This window comes from Trichechus manatus, unplaced genomic scaffold, assembly GCF_000243295.1.
Source record: "Trichechus manatus latirostris isolate Lorelei unplaced genomic scaffold, TriManLat1.0 scaffold00037, whole genome shotgun sequence".
Classification (NCBI taxonomy): Eukaryota; Metazoa; Chordata; class Mammalia; order Sirenia; family Trichechidae; genus Trichechus; species Trichechus manatus.
In genome coordinates this window covers 11,455,921-11,475,792 of record NW_004443973.1, presented here as the reverse complement: position 1 = coordinate 11,475,792, position 19,872 = coordinate 11,455,921, and the positions used below count along the sequence as shown (strand labels likewise).

General features: G+C 40.6%; 1 protein-coding gene across 1 annotated transcript in view; it reads left to right on the top strand.

Annotated features, from left to right (window-relative positions):
• The window catches only part of RAPGEF4 (Rap guanine nucleotide exchange factor 4), a 375,780-nt gene that overhangs the window by 199,102 nt on the left and 156,806 nt on the right, over window positions 1-19,872 (top strand). Inside the window, exons 5-6 of the mRNA XM_004375502.2 lie at window positions 11,803-11,875; window positions 16,613-16,632. Of these exons, the coding sequence (XP_004375559.1) occupies window positions 11,803-11,875; window positions 16,613-16,632 (93 nt within the window). The remainder of the gene's footprint in view (window positions 1-11,802; window positions 11,876-16,612; window positions 16,633-19,872) is intronic.

Here is a 19,872-nt window from a genome sequence, read left to right as displayed (position 1 = left end):
ATACACACACACATATATACATATACATATTATATACATATATATATAAAGATTAGTCATTGAAAACTATATGGAGCACAGTTCTACTCTGAGCACAAATGGGGTCTCAGTGAGTCAGAGTCAACTCCACAAGAACCGGTAATGTTGTGTGTATATCAACAACCTTAGTAATGTGAAGTTGTAACGTAGAAAATGTCCTTTTACAAAGCCAGAAGACTATCTGATTTGGAAATATTGTCAAACATGTTGTAGTTAGCGTGATTAATCCATGGTTTATCATTACTGTTATCAGTAATATTATTACTAATGACTGCCATTTATTAAGTGCCTAATATGAGCTAGGCAGTTTTGTAGATTTTATTTCTAATCCTCACAATGTTCCTGCAAGATGGGTGTTACTATCCTAGTTTCCTTACCCAGGAAACTAAGGTAAGAAATTTACCCAAGTTTGCACACGTAGCATATACAGGAATCAGAATTAGGACCCCAGTCTTGTATGATTCCAATGTCTGCACTCTTTCCATCACATCAGAGGTTCTTGGTTTTTTTCCACTGAAGTTCCCCTAATGCAGAGGAAATCAGTACGCAATGCCTGGGGTCTAGACTCTTTGTAGCTAGAAGTAGCCGGCTGCAAGCTCAAAATTTCTTTGAAGTCTTATGCTTTAATCTTTAAAATGTATGCAAATTTAGTTTTCTACTCCATAGTATAGAAGTATAAACATAATCCTTGAAACTATTTGACACAGAATAAAATTGAAGCTCCAGGAAGAGCACCTGTTTGCCCTTCTCACATTCCCTCCGCCTTGTTGGCTGCCTCACCAGGGGGCTGCACACCTCAGTTTGGGAAGGTCACCATTGCACTATGGTCAATCTCAATTAAATCTTAAGTACCAATTTTGTTGTTAAAGCTTTCATTTATGGAGCACACTGTCACTTGACCAACCCACAACCATAGAAGTCTTCCTCACAGAAAGTAGAGTTCCTGACACTTCCTAGACAAATCCTAAATTGGTCTTTGTTGGTTTCTCATGGAGCTCTTTGAGTGACAGCTATTTGCCTAGAAGTTTAGAGCTCATTTAATCTGGTGGTTTGTAAACTTTAAGACAAAAACTCTTATTTCAGATGAAATTGCTCTTGGAACTCTCTATATAAAACAGATAAAAGTGAAGCCGCTCCAGTTGATGTAATAGCTGAAGGCCTCGGGCTCTGCTCACTTGGTGATCCCTTGTCTGAGGGTTTTCTGAGGAACCCCAGGGTTCTGCAGAACAAAGTTTAAAAACCCTTGATCTAATTCAGAGCATCGAATTTACTGATGAGGAGAATGAAGCGAGAGAGCTGGAAGGACTTGTCTGAGGTGACGCAGCTGATTAGTTACAACACCAGTGATGGATCCTAGAGACCAAGTCTACCAAGTTGCCTTCTCCTAAGACCCCTGAAGACCCTTGTGATTTTCTTGTCACTTGGGTAACCGATTATATAACTGCCTACAGATATCTGGCGTGGCCAGGAAGCACGGCATCTGCCAGAGTCCATCAGCCAGGGACTTTCTCATGGTCTGGATCAGCATCTGTGGAGTGGCCTCTCTGACAGAGGTGAGACCGTGGGCCTCGGAGAGAACTAAATCCAGACTGGTGCTAGCTGTTGCCTCCTGCTTCCCTCTGTACACACATACACACACAACACACAACCTGAAAGGGCGTTGTGGAAGGTTTTCTGGACATTGACAGAAAACTCCAGCTGTCCTAAGTGTTTGCACGTGTGACACTCATCCCGAAGGCCACAGTGCAGGATATTTGGGTGGTAACATTGGAACCCACCATTTTTTTCTCCCTGCAACACATGACTCAGCATTCTATTCTTTTCTTCAACTGGCTGTTAACTTACCTCTGCCAATTTGTTATTGTTTGGTACTTGAGTTAAAGGCATCACTCTTTCCCAACTGCATATGGTGATTTAAAAATCAACTAAGTAAGGCTGCCTAGCTACTGAGGCATTAGAGTGTGTTGGGGTCAGGGAAGGGGCTTGCAGGGAGAGTTAAACAGGGCCCCAAGAATGGCATGGTGAAGGGATTCAGCCAGGCCACTATGTACTCTTAGCCACTGCGTGTGGGAAGTGTGTGTGGGTGACACTGAAGAACCACCATAAAGACCTGCTGTGTCACCCCTGAGAAACCTCTGACCTCAGGTTTAAGCTGGTTGTCCCGGCTTACATCTGTGGGCCTTGTTAACTGTGGCCTTGGTTAATTCCTTTTAGTTTCATTCTATTTCTCAGGAAACTTGAAGTGATTTTCAAATTTCTATAAAGATATGGACTGCTCCACAATCTAGGTTTACTAATACACCCATCTCTCTCTTATTTTTTAATTTATCACTGGAGCACCAATAAACCCTAACAAACGTAGTCCAGTATCTAACTCTCCAATTCCCCCTACCTCTGGAGGATTTTATAGTTGAAAGGGAATTGCTCCAACCTCCATAAGTAAACCAAGAGAGAAGGGGCTATGTGCATATTCTGCTGCTGTCCTTATTTGCTGTTGCCAGGTGCCTCTCACACTCAGCTGAGTGATGCTGAACTTGGTGCAGGCAGACTCTGCGAGTCCAGCCCCTGCCCAGACAGACACAGTGAGTGATCCGCTGGCACTCAGCCAGGAGTGCTCCACACTTAGGCTCCTAAAATTGCCCCCTTCGCCCTCATCTATTCCAGGCCAAATAGACCTAACTCCACTGGGACTGGTTTAGCATTTACACCCTCTCCTCACTTATAGACATGCTTAGGTTCCAAAGACCAGGTCATTATGCAAAATTAGCATTATGTGAAAATGGGAGATGACCACATCAGATCACAGAATGGAGGGTGACAACATCATTACATAACTGCCAAACCACTGAGAATCATGGCCCAGCCAAGTTGACACATAATCTTAACCATTACAGCCAGCATTACTCTCGCCTCACACCTCAGTGTTCATTACTGCTAGACGTATGTCATTAATGCACAAAATAGTTGGATAGTAGATTTTTTACTGATGTTGTCAATGCGAAATGTTGGATAACAAGACAGTCAATAAGTAAGGATAAGGTGTATTTATCACTGCATAGAATCCTTATGCCTCTATCCTCCTCAATGACCTCTAGGCAATTTCTCTATAAACCCTATAAACAGAGACAGTGCTTACATGCCACTTTGAGAACCAGTCTTTCTGCACTACTCTGTTAAGGGTGGCTCCTTAATATTCCAAGGTAATTACCTAGCTGTACATATTCAGTGTAGAAGCCTATTCATTTCAAATGGCACAATTTAATCTCTGGTAGTGTACTGTTCCACTTATCTATTGCTGTCTAACAAACCACACCAAACTTCTTGTTAGGTTGTTGTTAGGTACTGTTGAGTTGGTTCTGACTCATAGCAACCCTATGTACAACAGAATGAAGCACTGCGCGATCCTGTGCCATCCTCACAGTCGTTGCTATGTTTGAGCGCATTGTTGCAGCCACTGTGTCAATCCGTCTCCTTGAAGGTCTTCCTCTTTTCTGCTGACCCTGTACTCTACCAAGCATGATGTCCTTCTCCAGGGGCTGGTCCCTCCTGATAACATGTCCAAAATACATGAGACCAAGTCTCTCCATCCTCACTTCCAAGGAGCACTCTGGCTGTATTTCTTCTAAGACAGACTTATTTGTTTTTCTGGCAATCCATTGTATATTCAGTATTCTTCACCAACACCATAATTCAAAGGCATCAATTTTTCTTCGGTGTTCCTTACAGATTGTCCAGCTTTCGCATGTATATGAGGCAATTGAAAACACCATGGCTTGGGTTAGGCTTGCCTTAGTCCTCAAGGTGACATCTTTAGTTTTGAATACTTTAAAGAGATCTTTTGCAGCATATTTGCCCAATGCAATATGTTGTTTGATTTCTTGACTGCTGCTTCCGTGGGCATTGGTTGTGGATCCAAGTAAAATGAAATCCTTGACAACTTCAATCTTTTCTCCATTTATCATGATGTTGCTTATTGGTCCAATTGTGAGGATTTTTGTTTTCATTATGTTGAGGTGTAACCCATACCAAAGGCTGTAGTCTTTGATTTTTCTCAGTAAGTGCTTCAAGTCCTCTTCATTTTCAGCAAACAAGATTGTGTCATCTGCATATCACAAGTTGTTAATGAGTCTTCTTGCAATCCTGATGCTGTGTTCTTCATATAGTCCGAATTCTTGGATTATTTGCTCAGCATACAGATTGAATAAGTATGGTGAAAGGATACAACCCTGACGCACACCTTCTGATTTTAAACCACTCAGTATCTGCTTGTTCTGTTCAAAGGACTGCCTCTTGGTCTATGCACAGTTTCCTCATGACGTGATTAAGTGTTCTGGAATTCCTGTTCTTCGCAATGTTATCCATAATATGTTATGATCCACACAGTCGAATGCCTTTGTGTAATCAATAACACACAGGTAAACATTTTTCTGGTATTCTCTGCTTCCAGCCAAGATCTGACATCCTCTCCTGGCTTGAATTTATGGCAGTTCCCTATAGATGTACTGCTGCAAAGTTAGTGGCATAAAACCACTACCATTTTATTATGTTTATGGATTCTGTGGGTCAGGAATTCTAAAAGGGTACAGTAGGCATGATTTTTCTCTGCTCCACACTGACTGGTACTTAGCTGGGAAGACTCAAATGGCAGGAGCTGATTGGAACAACTGAGAGCTGAAATCATTTGGCTGGTCTCAACTCAGCTGTGTGATGGAGCACCTATATGTAGCCTTTCCGTGTGGTCTGGGCTTCTCACAGCATGGTAGCTCGTTTCTGAGAGGGAGCATCCCAAGAGAGAGCAGTGGGAGAGCAAGCGTTCCCAGATACCAAGGTAGAAGCTGCAAGGCATCTTCTGATCTAGTGTCTGAAGTCATGCAGCATCATATCAGCAGTATTCTGTGATTTACAAGAGAATCACCAAGGCTAGCCCAAGGTCAAGGGGAGGGAAATACACCTCTTAATGAAGGAAAGGCAGGGTCACATTTCAGAAGAGTATATGAGATGAGAGAGTGTTATGTCCATCTTAGAAAACACAATCTGTCCCAGTTCACCTCTGGCTACAAAAGTTCACATCCTTCCCACATGCAAAACACGCTTTCTCCTTTCCCGAGATCCTCAAAGTCTTTTCCTGTTATGGCATCAACTCCAAGTCCAGGATCCTATCATATAAATCAGATCTAGGTGTGCGTGAGGCATCTCAGATGCAGGCTCTTGGATACAGTTCCTTGAGTATGTGTCCTTTCAATCTGAGACTTGTGAATGAAAGAGACAAGTTATCTACCCACCCCACCCCCCACCCAATATACAATAGTTGTAGGGGATGGGAACACTGCCACAGATATTCCATTCCAAAAGGGGGAAGGTGAAATGAGAGGCATGTAACAGTCAGCGGCCCACAGCAATCCTAAAGTCCAGCTGGGAAAATGTCACCAGTTCCTTGTTTTGGCTTCAGTTCTTCTCCGTGGGAGTTCTTTTCTGTGGCTCCTGGTTCTGCCTCCTAGGCTTTTAGTTCTACCCTCTGAGTCATCTTCCCTTTTCACAAAAAGTAGCCCATGTTGTAGCTGGGTAGTTTTCTCAGCCTGCTTCCTGCTCATAGAAGTTCAGGGGTCTAGAGGATTCTTTTTGTTATGTACTGTCTTTATCTCTTTCTGTTTAAAGCCTTGATGGGTTTTATTTATTTATTTTTAATTGTGGTAAAAATTAAAACATACCGCAAAACACATGCCAGTTCAACAACTTCCACATTTACAATTCAGTGACATTGATTACATTCTTCAAGTTGCACAACCATTCTTGCTATCCTTTAACAAATCATTCTGTTAACATAAACTCAATGCCCCCTAAGCAAAAACTCCCCCTCCCTCCCAGCCTTGGTAACCACTAATAATCTTTGGTTTCTATGTATTTGCTTATTTCGTATAAGTGAGAGCATATCGTATTTGTCCTTTTGTGACTGACTTATTTCACTCAGCATGATGTTTTCAAGGAGTGCATCAGGACTCCATTTCTCTTTCTGGCTGAGCACTATTCCATTGTGTGTATATACCACATTTTGGTTCTCCATTGATCATTCATCGATCAGTATTTCGGTATTTGAACATTTTGGCTATTATAAAAAATGCTGCAGTGAACCTTGATGTACATGTTTGTGTTTGTGTATTTGCCTTAACTTCTTCTGGGTATATACCTAGAATTGGGATTGCTGGGTATTATGTTCAGCTTTTTCAGAAACCGCCAAACTGCTTTCCACAGTACCTGTACCATTTTACATTCCCACCAGCAATGGATGAGCGTCTTGGTGGATTTCTTATGTATCAATTTGTAATCCACTCTATTAGACAAAAGCCATACTCACATATATATATATTTACATTAGCCTTTCTCTACTTTAAACCCTTTATGCAGCTGTTGTGATACGACACCCTTAAGATTCTTAGAAGTTCTTTTGTCTAAAACAATCTATGCAGCACCTCCTTCAGTCTTTCTGCGGTCTTAAGAAAGGGTTTTACAGTCACACCCTCGGCCTCATCCTTAGTCTGAGGCTGTTTTCCTGCCAGTGCTCTGCATTTGACCTTTGCCATGAGGCCCTTTCTTACTTTGAAAATCTTTTGCTGAGAGAGACTGGTGATGAGAAATAGTTTTATTTTCGAACTTTACAAGTTCTGGACTCTTTATCTTTCCTCTCAATTCTAATTGCAAACTAAGTGATTCCTTTGTTTGCTCACCTCTATCTTCATCTTACGATACGCAGCTAATAGAAAATAGTGGACATTTGACGTTCTCCCTGGAAACCTCCTTAGCCGGACGCATCAGTTCATTAGGTACAGTTCCCATTTTCCACATAACTGCAAGCATCAGTTTTGCTAAACTTTCTACCGCTACATAACAAGGGTCAGTGTTCTCCATCTTCCATTAACATATCAATATGTTTCTTATTTCTATTTAAGTCCTCATTGGCTTCTGTCCACCTTCCAATTCCAAAACTAATACCACACCTTTTAGGCATTAGGTTTTGTTACAACATCACCCCACTTTCAGATAACAAATTCTGTTATGGTTATCTTTTGCCAAATTTAATGGCATTTAATAACAACTATTTTGTTATGCCTACAGATTATATGGGTCAGAAAATTGAACAGGGCATAGGGGGATGACCTGTCTTTGCTTCACGATACCTGGAGCCTCATCTGGGAACACTTGAGGTGACTTGAATGGCTAGGGGCTGGAATTATCTGGAAGCTTCCTCACTCACATGTTGGCTCCTGGGATGACTCAAAGACTGGGATCAGCTGGGAATGTTGACCAGAGCATCTACATGTGGCCTTTTTATTTTTCTTAATTCCTTTCTTCTTTCCTAAATTTTTTTTCTTTGTTTTGGGAATGTTGGTATGTGTTTTGTTTGCTTGTTTTAGTAGTGAAACCTTTTCTTCAAATGAAGTGTAATACAGAAGTTCCATAATAAATGTAAAATAGAGAGTAACATTAGCTGCTCTGGAGTCCCAGAGGTAACAGTTGTACGTGGTACAAAAGTCGAAGGTTTTAAAGGATGTACAGTGAAAACTTAGTCTCCCTCCCACTTGTCCCTCAGCCACCCAGATCCCTTTCCCAGAGGCAATCCTTGTTACTCAGCTCTTGTGTATCCTTCCAGAAATAGCCCATAAATTTATCAATCCTCATGTATATTCACACATACACAGAGATCTATTCTTTTATCTCCCTGAAGTGGTGCATACTATCCGCATTATGCTTTGTGTATATTGCATAGCCACTGTGTAGTTTTCTTTTTTTCATTTAACAGCGCATTGTGGAGAATTTCTCAATATCATTATAGGTAGTGCTGCATAATATTCCATTAGGTTAATATAACATGATCTGTTTTTCAGGAAATAACCCATTATCATCTGCTTATCAAGAAGTAACCTAGATGTCCTTTATTGGTGGACATTTTGGTTGTTTCCTGCTTGTTTTTGTTATCTTGTTTGCTATTACAAACACTGCTTCAGTGAATATTCCTGTACCTATGTCTTTGCATATGTATTCAAGTATTTCAGGATGCTCTACAACTGCTCTCTAAGGAAGGCTCCTTACTGAGTCAAAGGAAATATGCATCATAAAATTTGATTGATTGTTGTTTTTGTTAGCTGCCATCGAGTCTGTGCTCAACTCACGGTGACCCCATGTGCGTGGAACAGAATGCTGCCCCATCTTGTGCCACCCCCATGATGGGTTGCAGATCAGACCGTTGTGATCCATAGGGTTTTCCTTGGCTGATTTTTGGAAGTAGATTGCCAGGCCTTTCTTCCTAAAATTTGATAGATACTTCCAAATTGCCTTCCACGGAGGTTGTATCATTTTATACTCCCATAAGCGATATATGAGAGAACTTGTTTCTCCCACTCTCACCATCAGTGTGCTAGCAAACTTTTTGAAACTTTGCCAGATCTGACAAGTAAAAAATGATATTGCATTGTAATTTCAGTTTACCTTTCCGATGTGAATGAGGCTCAACATCTTTTCATATGGTGTTTTCTTTCATGGATTGCTTTTTAACTTGCGCTTGGAAGATGAAATGCTGCCCAAAGATCAAGTAATATGCAAGTAATTTAGGAATTCCGATTTTTTTACGTAGGTTTTGTTCTAGTTTGTTGTTCTTAAACCTAATTAATATGGAGTACTCTGCAGGGTGCTACATCAAAATGCAATTTCCCAGCTTTAGCAAATGTGTATTAAAAAGTGCCCCATCAATTCATAAAGGTGACTTTTTATTTCCAGATATGAATATTTCAATCCTGTTTTTGTAATTTCTACTACACCAAAAGCTCACTATTATACTGAAATAGATGTTGACTTATTAATAATAAGCTACATTTTAAAATAATATTTTATTGTATTTTTGATGAAAGTATACACAGCAAAACAGGTTCCCATTCAACAATTTCTAGACATAATGTTCAGTGACATTGGTTACATTCTTTAGTTTATGTCTACATTATTTCTATTCTAGCTGTTCCACTCCCATTAATTTAACTGCCCCCCAAACTTCTCATCTATGCTTTAGAGTAACTGTTGTCCATTTGGTCTCATATGGATAATTTTTGAAAGAGCCCAGTACTCAAGGGTAAAATTCTTTACTTTCTGAGCTAACCTGCTATTCTGTTTAAAAGTGCTTTCAGGGAATAGTTTCTGTTCAAGGTTTAAAGAATATCTCAGGGCAATAGTCTACGGACTACATTTTAAATTCAATTCAGCAACGGCATTTACAAGGCAATTAGAAATTTGAACACTAACTGGATATTATGAAAATGTTGTTAAATCTTTTAGTTGCAATAATGTTACTGTGGTTTCATTCGGAAAAAAAAGGGTCCTTATCTTTTAAAGATTCCTACAGAAATATTTATGAATTAAATGATATGATGTCTGAGATTTGCTTCAAAATCATTCTGGAGAGGGCAAGTGGATGGAAGTGTAGATAGTCAGGAGTTAATAATTATTGAAGCTGGGTGTTTGGTACGTGGTAGTTCACTATACCATTCTGTCTATTTTTGTATATGTTTGAAATTTTTCATTAAAAAGTTAAATTTTAAGCTTAACAGTTCTGTATTAAGTTTCTATTAAGTGCAAGATACAAGGCCTTGTGTTGCAGGAGACAGAAACTTCAGAATCACAGGGGACTTTTTCTGCTTGTTCTCCACAGTGAACCCGGCACGTAAGACAGGGTCTGGCACATAGTAGGTGCTCAATACGTAAACCAGTTGCTGTCAAGTCGATTTTGACTCATGGTGACTGTGTGTGTGTCAGTAGAAGGGTGCTCCATAGGGTTTTCAATGGTTGACTTTTTGTAAGTAGATCACCAGGGCACCTCTGGGTGGATTCAAACCTCCAACCTTTGGTTAGCAGCCAAGTGCATTAACCATCTGCACTACTCGGGAACTCTGCTCAGTACACGTGTACTGAAATCCAGCCTGCACTCTGCTCCCTACAGGGCTGCATCTGCCTAGGGGAAAGTGCTATTTTCTACTCCAGCAGGAGCCCTGATGATGCACTCTATGAGAAAGCAACAGACCAATGCTGTGAGATGTGAAGAAAAGTCAAGTCCCATTCAGTCAGGGTATCAAGAAAGTGCTTTGTGGAGTTCATGGGAGTTGTGAGAGATTGAGGTGCCTGAGACAAAGAACATCCCGAACAATGTTTCTAAGCAAAGTGAAATTGTGTCTTTAGTTTAGCATGAATTATTTCTTTTGGAGTCTGTTAGGGAGTTGCCAATGGTAAGAGGAATACCCAATTACTCAAAAGGCTGTAGTGGTCACAGAACCTTCTTTGAACATAATCAGTCCCTCGTCTGCTCTCTCTGAGCCTGTTTTGTTCAGAATCCAGTATAATATGATGCCCAAAAATGTGTTTAATCAGTGCTTCTCTCATGAGGAAGAAGAGTGGATGGTGTCATATGAAAGAAGAGAATCAGAACTGGGAAATTATCAAAGGAAATGTCAAGAATGCAGGGTGATAGATGGGTCCTGTGGGTATGTTTGAGTGATTAGTTAGCTCAGAGGCAGAGCAAATCATGATTTTTAATGTTTGCATGCAGGTGTTAGTGTAGTTGCCTCAGAATGAGAAGAAAAAAAGGATTTTAAAAAAATAGTCATATCTTGACTAGAAGAAGACTCTTTTGAGAAAACATCAATGTTACATTAGAAATGCCATTCAAATCTACCAAATGGGCCAGATGGTTGCCAGAATACTGTGTGCTGCCAGCTGCCCATTGCTACAGATGAAGCCTTTCTGCTGACGTTCACGTAACCCACGAGCACATTATGGAGTGTTGATTCTTTTGATGCTGTTTAACATTTGCGTGTCATCATAGCTACAGACCATAAATATACACGGTCCTGCGCAATAAATAAAATTGCCCAGCTTTCATGCTGAAAGGGGAGGAGGCTGTATTTATTACTTGAGGAGCAACGATGTCGAATATTCATTTGCCGTTCTTCTAAAATGTCACGCCTTGAGTTGGACATTCTAAATTGTTTTATGTTCACCAAGCCTTATCCCTCCAAAACAGCACAGACTCCTGGGGCTAATACGTATTGCCGAGCCCCAGGTTTTAGAGCATGACTGGACCAGAAGTCAGTGGAGTACAATTCAGGAGAGGCTGAAGAGTGCTGAATTAAGCCAAACTATTTTGACAACATACCAAAACAGTTCTTTGGAGGTCACATAACAGGCAGGTGTACAGTGTAAAAGGAAATAGGCAAGTGGGATCAAATCAGCTTCTTTCAAGCAGGTATTTTTCTAGAGATGTGTTTCTTTTTGCCTTGAAAGAAGCTGATTCAGTGCCATTCACCTATTAAGAAAGCAGCACATTTATTTGTATCTGCATCTATAAAAACCAAGCACCTTTTCCCTCTGCAAAGAGGGGAGCATGTGTTTGCAGGAGGAGAGGGGGATGCAGGAGATGGAGGGAGGGTAAAAAGCCCACACAATTTAGTTAATCAGCCTGAAACACATAAATGAACTGGCTGAAATAGAAATCTCCCCCTCCCCGCTCCAGGAGTAGGGGGAACACATTCAGTCTTATCCAGGAAAACCTATTTAGAACACAGCATCTTTATTTTAACCAGAGATCCCAGAGAGCATGTTCCATGGCTCTGTAAATGCAAGGCTCAGATGCTTCCTGACACCCAGCATTTCTGCTTTTTAACGTGTCAATAAATGAATGCTCAAAGTCAGTAAATACCTGTGTATTGAGTTTGCAATCTTGTCTTTCAGAAATATCGACAGTATATGGCAGGACTTCTGGCTCCTCCTTATGGTGTTATGGAAACGGGCTCTAACAATGACAGTAAGTGGAAACTGTGAACGTTCTGTATCTGAAAATTTGTCATGTGGTGTGTGTGTTCATGTGACAAAACATATGTCCTACGCCAGCTTGACAGTGTATATCTCCAGACTCTTGTGGATAAACAGACCTGCCAGCCCACATTTGAATTTTTTTTTGTTACTATAGTATTAGTTTGTGGTCTTAGATGGTAGAGGGAGGTGTGTTCTGGTGCTGGTGAAAGCTTGAACATACTTAGAATACTTTCTCAAAATGTCTTCATTTTATAGTGAAATCCAATGAAGTTTCTGTGTCCTTCTGAAAAATGGGATTCATGACTATATTTTTTCCGGTCACATCGAGATCCCTAAGAGCCAGCAATTGCTTATTTTGACTTGGTTGATTGAGGAGAAGCAGCGTGAGTGATTATTTATTCTTGTTAAATCATGGCCTCTTCAAACTCCAGGCCTTTTGTAAGAGACCAGTCTCTGGCTGATCATAAATAAAGGCAGTTCTCCTCTGCCACACTTTTTTCTAGTGGGTGCCCACTAGACTGAAAGAAGCCCTGGTGTCCTTTGAGTCTGTCTGTCTGTTCATGCATGTCAGAAGCATCTGTTGAACACTCAGTACTGTCCCTGGAAGTTTCTTATTGCATTTGTGAGTCTCCTTATTAAACTCTTGCACGTATATGTGTGACAAAGCACCAAGTACTGGAGTACTTGAAGCTGTAGCACTTCAACAGCTAGACACGATGATGTCTCAGACACTGCTTCTGCTCCAAGCAACCTCAGAGCCAGGGAGTCACACTTCAAACCCTTTTCAGAGCTCCTTGAATTCCCACCCTCTCTCCCAGACCTGTCATTCTCTACCGATGACCCTCCTTCCCACTTGACCAGTATCTTAAGTGAGCTTCCTCAATTTCCTTTGCCTCTGTGTCACAATTTCTGTGCAGCCTCTATCCCTCTCTCCTCTCTGCTGCTTTTCTGCCCTAAAGAAGGGAGGGACTGAGGGGCTTTCTTTCCTTTCCTCCTTGCTCTTGATTTTTTTTTTTTTTTTTTTTTTTTCTCCTCCTGGTAATCTAGGGTTGGTTGGCTAAATAGAAGTGCCTAGTTTGCAATCCCAGCTGTGCTATCTTCTAGCTGTGTGACCTCAGGCAAGGTACCCAGTCTCTCTGTACCTTAGTTGTCCTCATAGGGTTGTGAGGATTAAACATGTCAAGTATTTAGAATGTTGCCAGGCATATAATAAACACCCAGATGATGTTACCTAGTATTTCCTCACCACCTACTCAATCTTTAACTCTCAAAATCTGGCTTCTGCTCATCTTTCTTGACTCAAACCACTCTAAAGTTCAGTGAGCAACTAATAACCAGACCCAAACCAAACCAAACCCACTACCGTCGAGTCGATTCTGACTCATAGCAACTCTATAGAACAGAGTAGAACAGTCCCATAGATTTTCCAAGGAGCAGCTGGTGGATTTGAACTCCCGACCTTTTCGTTAGCAGCTGAGCTCTTAACCACTTTACCACCAGGGCCCCTATCAATTTCCCATTCTCAATGACTTCAAATAAGACTTTCCCTGTTCAGACTCTGTTCAGTCTTGGTTCTCAGGGTACCTCTGCATTATTCTGGTTTCTCGTATCTCTCTGGCCACTTGCATTTTTGTCTTTTTTGTAGGTACTTCTTCCTCTCACACAAAAGTTTAGATATTACCTGAGAGTCTACTCTTGGCTGCTTCTCTCCTTTGTCTTCTCTAAACTTTCCTCTTGACCATTGCATCCTTTCTGAAGCTCATACAAATGCAAACCATTATCTCTATTTGAGTTCTCCAAAGGCCAACCTAGCTTTTCCAAATGACTGCCGGTTCTCTTTCTACTTTGGTGTCCTGCTGGCCCGTCAAACTCAAAATATCAAAAGGGCACATCCTGATTCCCACAAAATCTGTCCCTTCTCCTGAAAGCCTAATTTCCATTCTCAATTCCACTGTTCTCCTATGTTATTGTTTTTGTTAGCTGCCATGGAGTTGGCCTCTGACTTATGGCAATCACATGCCCATTGGAATGAAACACTGTCCAGTCCTGTACCATCTCCATGATCAGTTGAGGATTGGACTGTTGTGATTCATAAGGTTTTCACTGGCTGGTTTCCAGAAGTAGATCACCATACCTTTCTTCCCAGTCTGTCTTAGTCTGGAAGTTCCGCTGAAACCTGTTCAGCATCATAGCAACATGCAAGCCCCCACTGACAGGCGGGTGGTGGCTGGACATGAGGTGCATTAGCTGGGAATCTAACCCAGGGATCCTGCATGGAAAGCAAGCAGTCTGCCACTGAACCATCACTGCCCCCATTCTCCTCCTACACCACTGTCTAAACCTTAGCCATCTTGGATTCCTCCTTTCTTCTCACCAGCACACACTGAGACCCATCACTCGTCCATCCTTTGCTTCTTCCTTTGCAGTGATCATATTCTTTCATTTTTGCTTCCTCTGTGGCCACCTGGCTGAGGGCCTCATCACTCTTGACCTGAGGGCAGGAATGGCTTAATTGCTTCAGAACCTTACAGTATCTCACCATCGGTACACAGATTTCTGCACAACCTTTTTTTTTTTTTTTAAAATTATGAGAGTTTTCAAACATTCAGAGAGTGGAAAGAATAGTACACTTAACACCCATGTCTTTATCAACTTAGATTTAACAATTATTAATATTTTGCCATATTTCCTTCTTCTACTCACACTTACACATTTAACCCCCAAATACTCCAGGCTCTAAAGTGCTTTAAAATAAAAATATTTCTGTACATAACCACAACACCATTATCACACCTAATAACTGGCATGATTTCCTTAATGACATCCATTACCCGGTCCATATTCAAATTTCCACAGTTGAGTGTCTTTGTACCTGATTATTCAAACTGGACACTAATCAAGGACCATGCAATTTCATCCGACTTTTATGCCTTAAATGTCTTTTAATTTTGAACACTTCTCTGACTCCCCTTTTTTTCCTGATCATATCACTCTGCTGCTCAAAACCTTTGAATGATTTTCCTTTGCCTGCCAAAGAAGGTGAAATTCTAAGACTGCTCACACTTTCGCCCAACTTTTAAGTCCCTGCATAGTCTAGCCTCAAGTCACCTTTTCAGTATTATTTCTCTACAAATACCCTAATTTCCAGCCACTCAGATATGGTGTTGTACAACTGTGTATCTTATTGAACCTCCTAGAAAGTAAGCTTCTTTTAACCCCTGTATCTCCTCATACAGGAGTCCCTGGGTGGTGCAAAAGGTTAACACACTTGGCTGCTAACTGAAAGGTTGGAGGTTCGAGTCCACCCAGAGGCACCTTGAAAGAAAGGCCTGGTGATCTACTTCTGAAAAATCAGCCATTGAAAACCCTATGGAGCACAGTTGTACTCTGACACACATAGGGTCACCATGAGTCAGAATCAACTAGAGGGCACTTTTTTTTTTAATCTCATATAATCAACTATGATAGTCCTTTCAAATGGTTGTTGGTTGCCTGATTGGTTGGATGGATGGATGGATGGATTCAAGATGAGTTTCAGGGTGCTGACATTAGGCCAACCTTACCCTTTCTGACAGATATGGGAAGTGATGGCAAACATGCACGTTAGTGTTCTGTTTCGGAGGACAATCCTCTCCCCCTACTTCCTGCCTGAGCTTTTATGTCTTGTTGCTATCACAGTTTGGTGTTCAAAGCTTTAATTAAGGAAGTTTCCAAATGGTCTTTTCCATTCTTGCCCTCCTGCATACTGTACTGCTGCCTAATAGCCTGGACGCTCAGTTCTTTAATACCAATATTGTAAATCCTGCCTGGTCCCTTACGTAAGCACAGAATGTTATATTTACTCAGAATTTGAACATACTGTACTTTTACATTGCAAACTACCTCACACTGCTCCAGTAATTTGAAGCTAGGTGCAAGCAGCCATGAAAACCACTGGTGCTTCTGTCTCCTCAATGTAAGTCCACTTGCGCCCAGTGTACCGGGGGCACTAAACTCTGCTGGATGTGGACTTCCATTGTGGCCGCTATTATAATGTCAGTCAGAGGTAGCAGCCCCAAAGGAAGTGAAAAGGAGGCAGGGCCTGCCTATAGTAGATGCTCATGAAATGTTTGTAAATGAATGAGCAATTGAGTGAATGGATGATTAACTTTTTAGCTAAGAAAATTGAGATACCCCTGGAAACAGCCACTACAATGCTCAGACCTGACTTGCTGTCAGCAGGGGTTTGCTTTGCCCAAGGTGGAAGTTGTGTTCTGGTGGTTTTTCTGCAGGGCCTTCCCCTTGGTTCAAATCCCTGGGGTGGCGTGAGATGGTCTGCAATGTAATAATGCAGTATGTACTACAGAAGAACTAACATGTCTGTCCAAAATTGTAAGTGTTTTGGTGTCCAGGGCAGAGGAGTTCATGTCTAACAGTGTGTGAATGAATCAGTGATGCATTTATACTTCTAGAAAAGTAAAGCACATGGTCAAGAAGCAAAACAAGCATGGCATTTTGTTGTTTGGGCACCATCCCTCCTCCAGATTCATAAGTTTATTTATGCTATAGGTTTTGTAAGGGCTCCTATTTTTCTAAGCAGCATTATGTAATTTTTTACTGAAACAGAAATTGAAAACACTGAAATTTTACTTGGGTTTGGTCCAGCAAAGGACTTCAGTGAAATCAGAGTCGCATTCTACAGTCTCATCTTACAATTCATGATCTCTCTCTCTCTTTCTTCTTCTAGGGATTCCTGACAAGGAGAATGTGAGTAACTATTCTTTCTACCCAGCTTCTAAAACTGTTATAAGGTAAAAAATAATCATGGTATTCTTCACAGAGAGCTCTTTATCCCCATTCGACAGAGCAATAAGTATCTTTTTAATCTTATTCTGGCATCTTAGGTGAGTCCCTTGAAAATATAAAGTGGAGAAAGTTGATTGGTCTCACATGATCATCACATGTCCATGATAGTAACTAGTCTGAAGAAAGGTACTTGTAGGGTAAACGGTACGATTGCTAAGTGTTTTATTTTTCCCATGATGCATACATGGCAGTAGAAAAAATCATTGACTTGGCAGCATATAGAAAATTAGTTGTTTTTCCTTAGTAGGAACAGGAAATATTAAATGTAGCGTCGGTTGATGAATTTGTCTAGTTATGTCCAAGTACATGAAAAGTCAATGTTTCTCTTTGGAAACTGAAAATGATCAATTGCTATGATTGTTTAGAGAAACCAGGTAGGAAAGTAGAAGTTTTGGGACAAACCTTTCACCAAGAAACAGTGCCCAGCATGCATTCTAAGGATGACCGTGGTTTAGTGGCATCATCTTTGCAGGTAAATAATATTAATTATAGTAACTGAAATCTAGATTTACCCAACAATATGGAAGGGTTAATGATGGAATATATAAAGTCGCTATGAGTTGGAGCTGACTCCAAGACAGCTAACAATAACAACGATGGAAGCTCATAATGATGCATCTGAAACGGTGCTTTGTTGACTCTCAGATTCATCACCTTGTGTTCCCTGATTGCTGTAGCCAAGTGGCAGTGTTATAGAGTTGTCACCCCTTCCTTTCCCTTCTTTTGGTCCTATGTCTGTGGGCAGAGATATCATCTTTATTAAATTCTGTATCCCTTATCTGAGATCTGGCTCTAGGTTTTTTTAGGTCTTCCTCGTTTCTGAATGTTGGTTCTAAAGGGCTGGCTGGGAATTCTGGCCCACTGCTGTACCACTGGAGCCGTGGCAGTGCAGTGGTTAGAGCTCGGCTGCTAACTAAAAGGTTGGCAGTTTGAATCCATCCGCCACTCCTTGGAAACCCCATGGGGCAGTTATACTCTGTCCTGTAGGGTTACTGTGAGTCGGAATTGACTCAACAGCAACAGGTTTGATATTTTTTGTTTTGCTGTACCACTGGAAACTTGGCTTCAGGACCTAGCAGTGCCACTTTGCTGGTCATGGGGCCTTGCACACGCAACTTGATTTGTCTAAGAATCCTTGCCTCATCTTTACAATATGGACGTTAGTGGTAACTACCATAAAAGTCCAGTATGAATACTGAATGAGATAATCTTTAGAAAGCATACAGACTAGTATAACAGAACTTGGTAAATGTTAGGACTATTATTGTAATTATTATTTTCTCAAGCCTTGTATCATTTTCTGGCTATGATTCCTTCTCTGAAAAATGCCCTAGTCTTTATAAAGTTACTGTCCTTTTGCCTTTATGGCTCTCCTTAAAATACTTTTCTTCATTGAACTTTTCCAATGATCTTTTACTGTTAAAAAGAATGTCTTTCTGTGTTGAGTGAAACTCTAGATAATCAGGTTCATTTACTTCCATCATGATCGAGTCATGCTGAAGAGTCTAAAGCAACAAACTATAGAGTCTGAAGTAACAAACTGATCCTGCCACCATTTTGGGCATAGATGCCCCAAGGCATGTACTAACAAATATTCAGATCATTCATCCAATAAAGATGATAAAAGGCCTGTGCCTTCCTCATCAAGGGGCTGTCAGTTCTGTGGAGAGCACACACATAATGTCCAAGCCCAGGAGGTCTAAAATGTCCTAGACTTCAAAAGGAAGCCCTGTCTCTCTTAGGCACTCAGTGACCTTTAGGTTGGACCTCCCCACAGTGGGATGACAGACACAACCCTTTAAGCAGAGGGCCTAACAGCTGTCACCATGAATCTACTTTGCAACAAAACAGGAATTTGAGGTTTTCAGAAAATTAGATACAGTGGACTGTTAAGAGCATGTTTCTCTGAAAGATTTGGGGGGCTGGCCAGGCTTTCTCCCAATATTAGCAATACTATACACTTATTCGTATTTGCTTAGGCTTGTCTAAGTCAAATTCTCCAGCAAACAGGAAAGCACACTTTTTCTCTACCAGCAAATAGAGGGGATGTAACGTCACCATGTGCTGTTAGAAAAGCTTTCCAGTGCCATCAGTCAAAGCAAAGTCAATGAGATGAAAGACATGCATGAGCAGAGTTGAGCCTCCAGAAAGATAAAAAGAAACCTGAGAGCCTTAAAGTGGTGTTCATTGAAATTTTTCCTTCGTAAGAGACAAGTTATGTTATGATTTCTTTTATCTTCTTTAACTCCATGCTGGGCAATATTATACTCCCTTTATGTTTCTGAACAGCAATAACATGCCTGTGGACTGAAATAAAAGCACTTAGACTATCGTTTCTGTGTCCAAACAGATTCTTTGTGGAAAGGACGTATTCTCCTTTCCAGCAACTACTCTTGATTTTGTTAATCACCACGCTTAACTTTTAATCAAATATGCAAATGTCATTAAGTGGTGTTTTTGGCTGTCTCACCAGCTATATTTCATTGCCAGACCAATCTTTACCTTGTATTTAAAAAAAAAACTTTCTTTTCATAACTTGCATTTTCGTTAGGAACAAATGGGCTAGTGCTTACTTACAGGATTGTTTTGTTTACTACTTACTGTAATTGATAGGGACATCCTGTGTAACTTTAGATGACACAATATACTGGAATCTATAAAATAATTGGAGAAATATTAGAAAAACAGTCATGGAGCCGATGAAGCAAGTAGATTATTTTGGTAGGGCTGTGGTTGTTTTGTGTTGTTTTATACATGATTTCTTTTCCTCTTTGACCTAAGTTGTGATTTTTTTTCCTCTTCTGTATATGCCATTACCTGACAAACCATGTTTTAACAGAAGTTAAAAATCACAATTACAAGAAAGTTTAATAAATGGAATGTTCTGGTTACCCTTTTAAGGATTAATCTTGTTTGTAATTTTTTGCTACTCAGGTAGTTTTTATTGTATATTGTGCTGTCTTCTTTTGAGAGGGGCTTTGTAGTTTTAGATGTTTAAACTTTTCTTCCTCAGTATGGAGGAAGCCAATGAAAGAGACTCAGTTGGGGAAATATTACAAAATAATCATATTTTCTGACTTAAAAATATCTTTTTCCAAAAGGATCATTTGAGGTCCTCAGTTTTTAGGTAGTTATAGTATT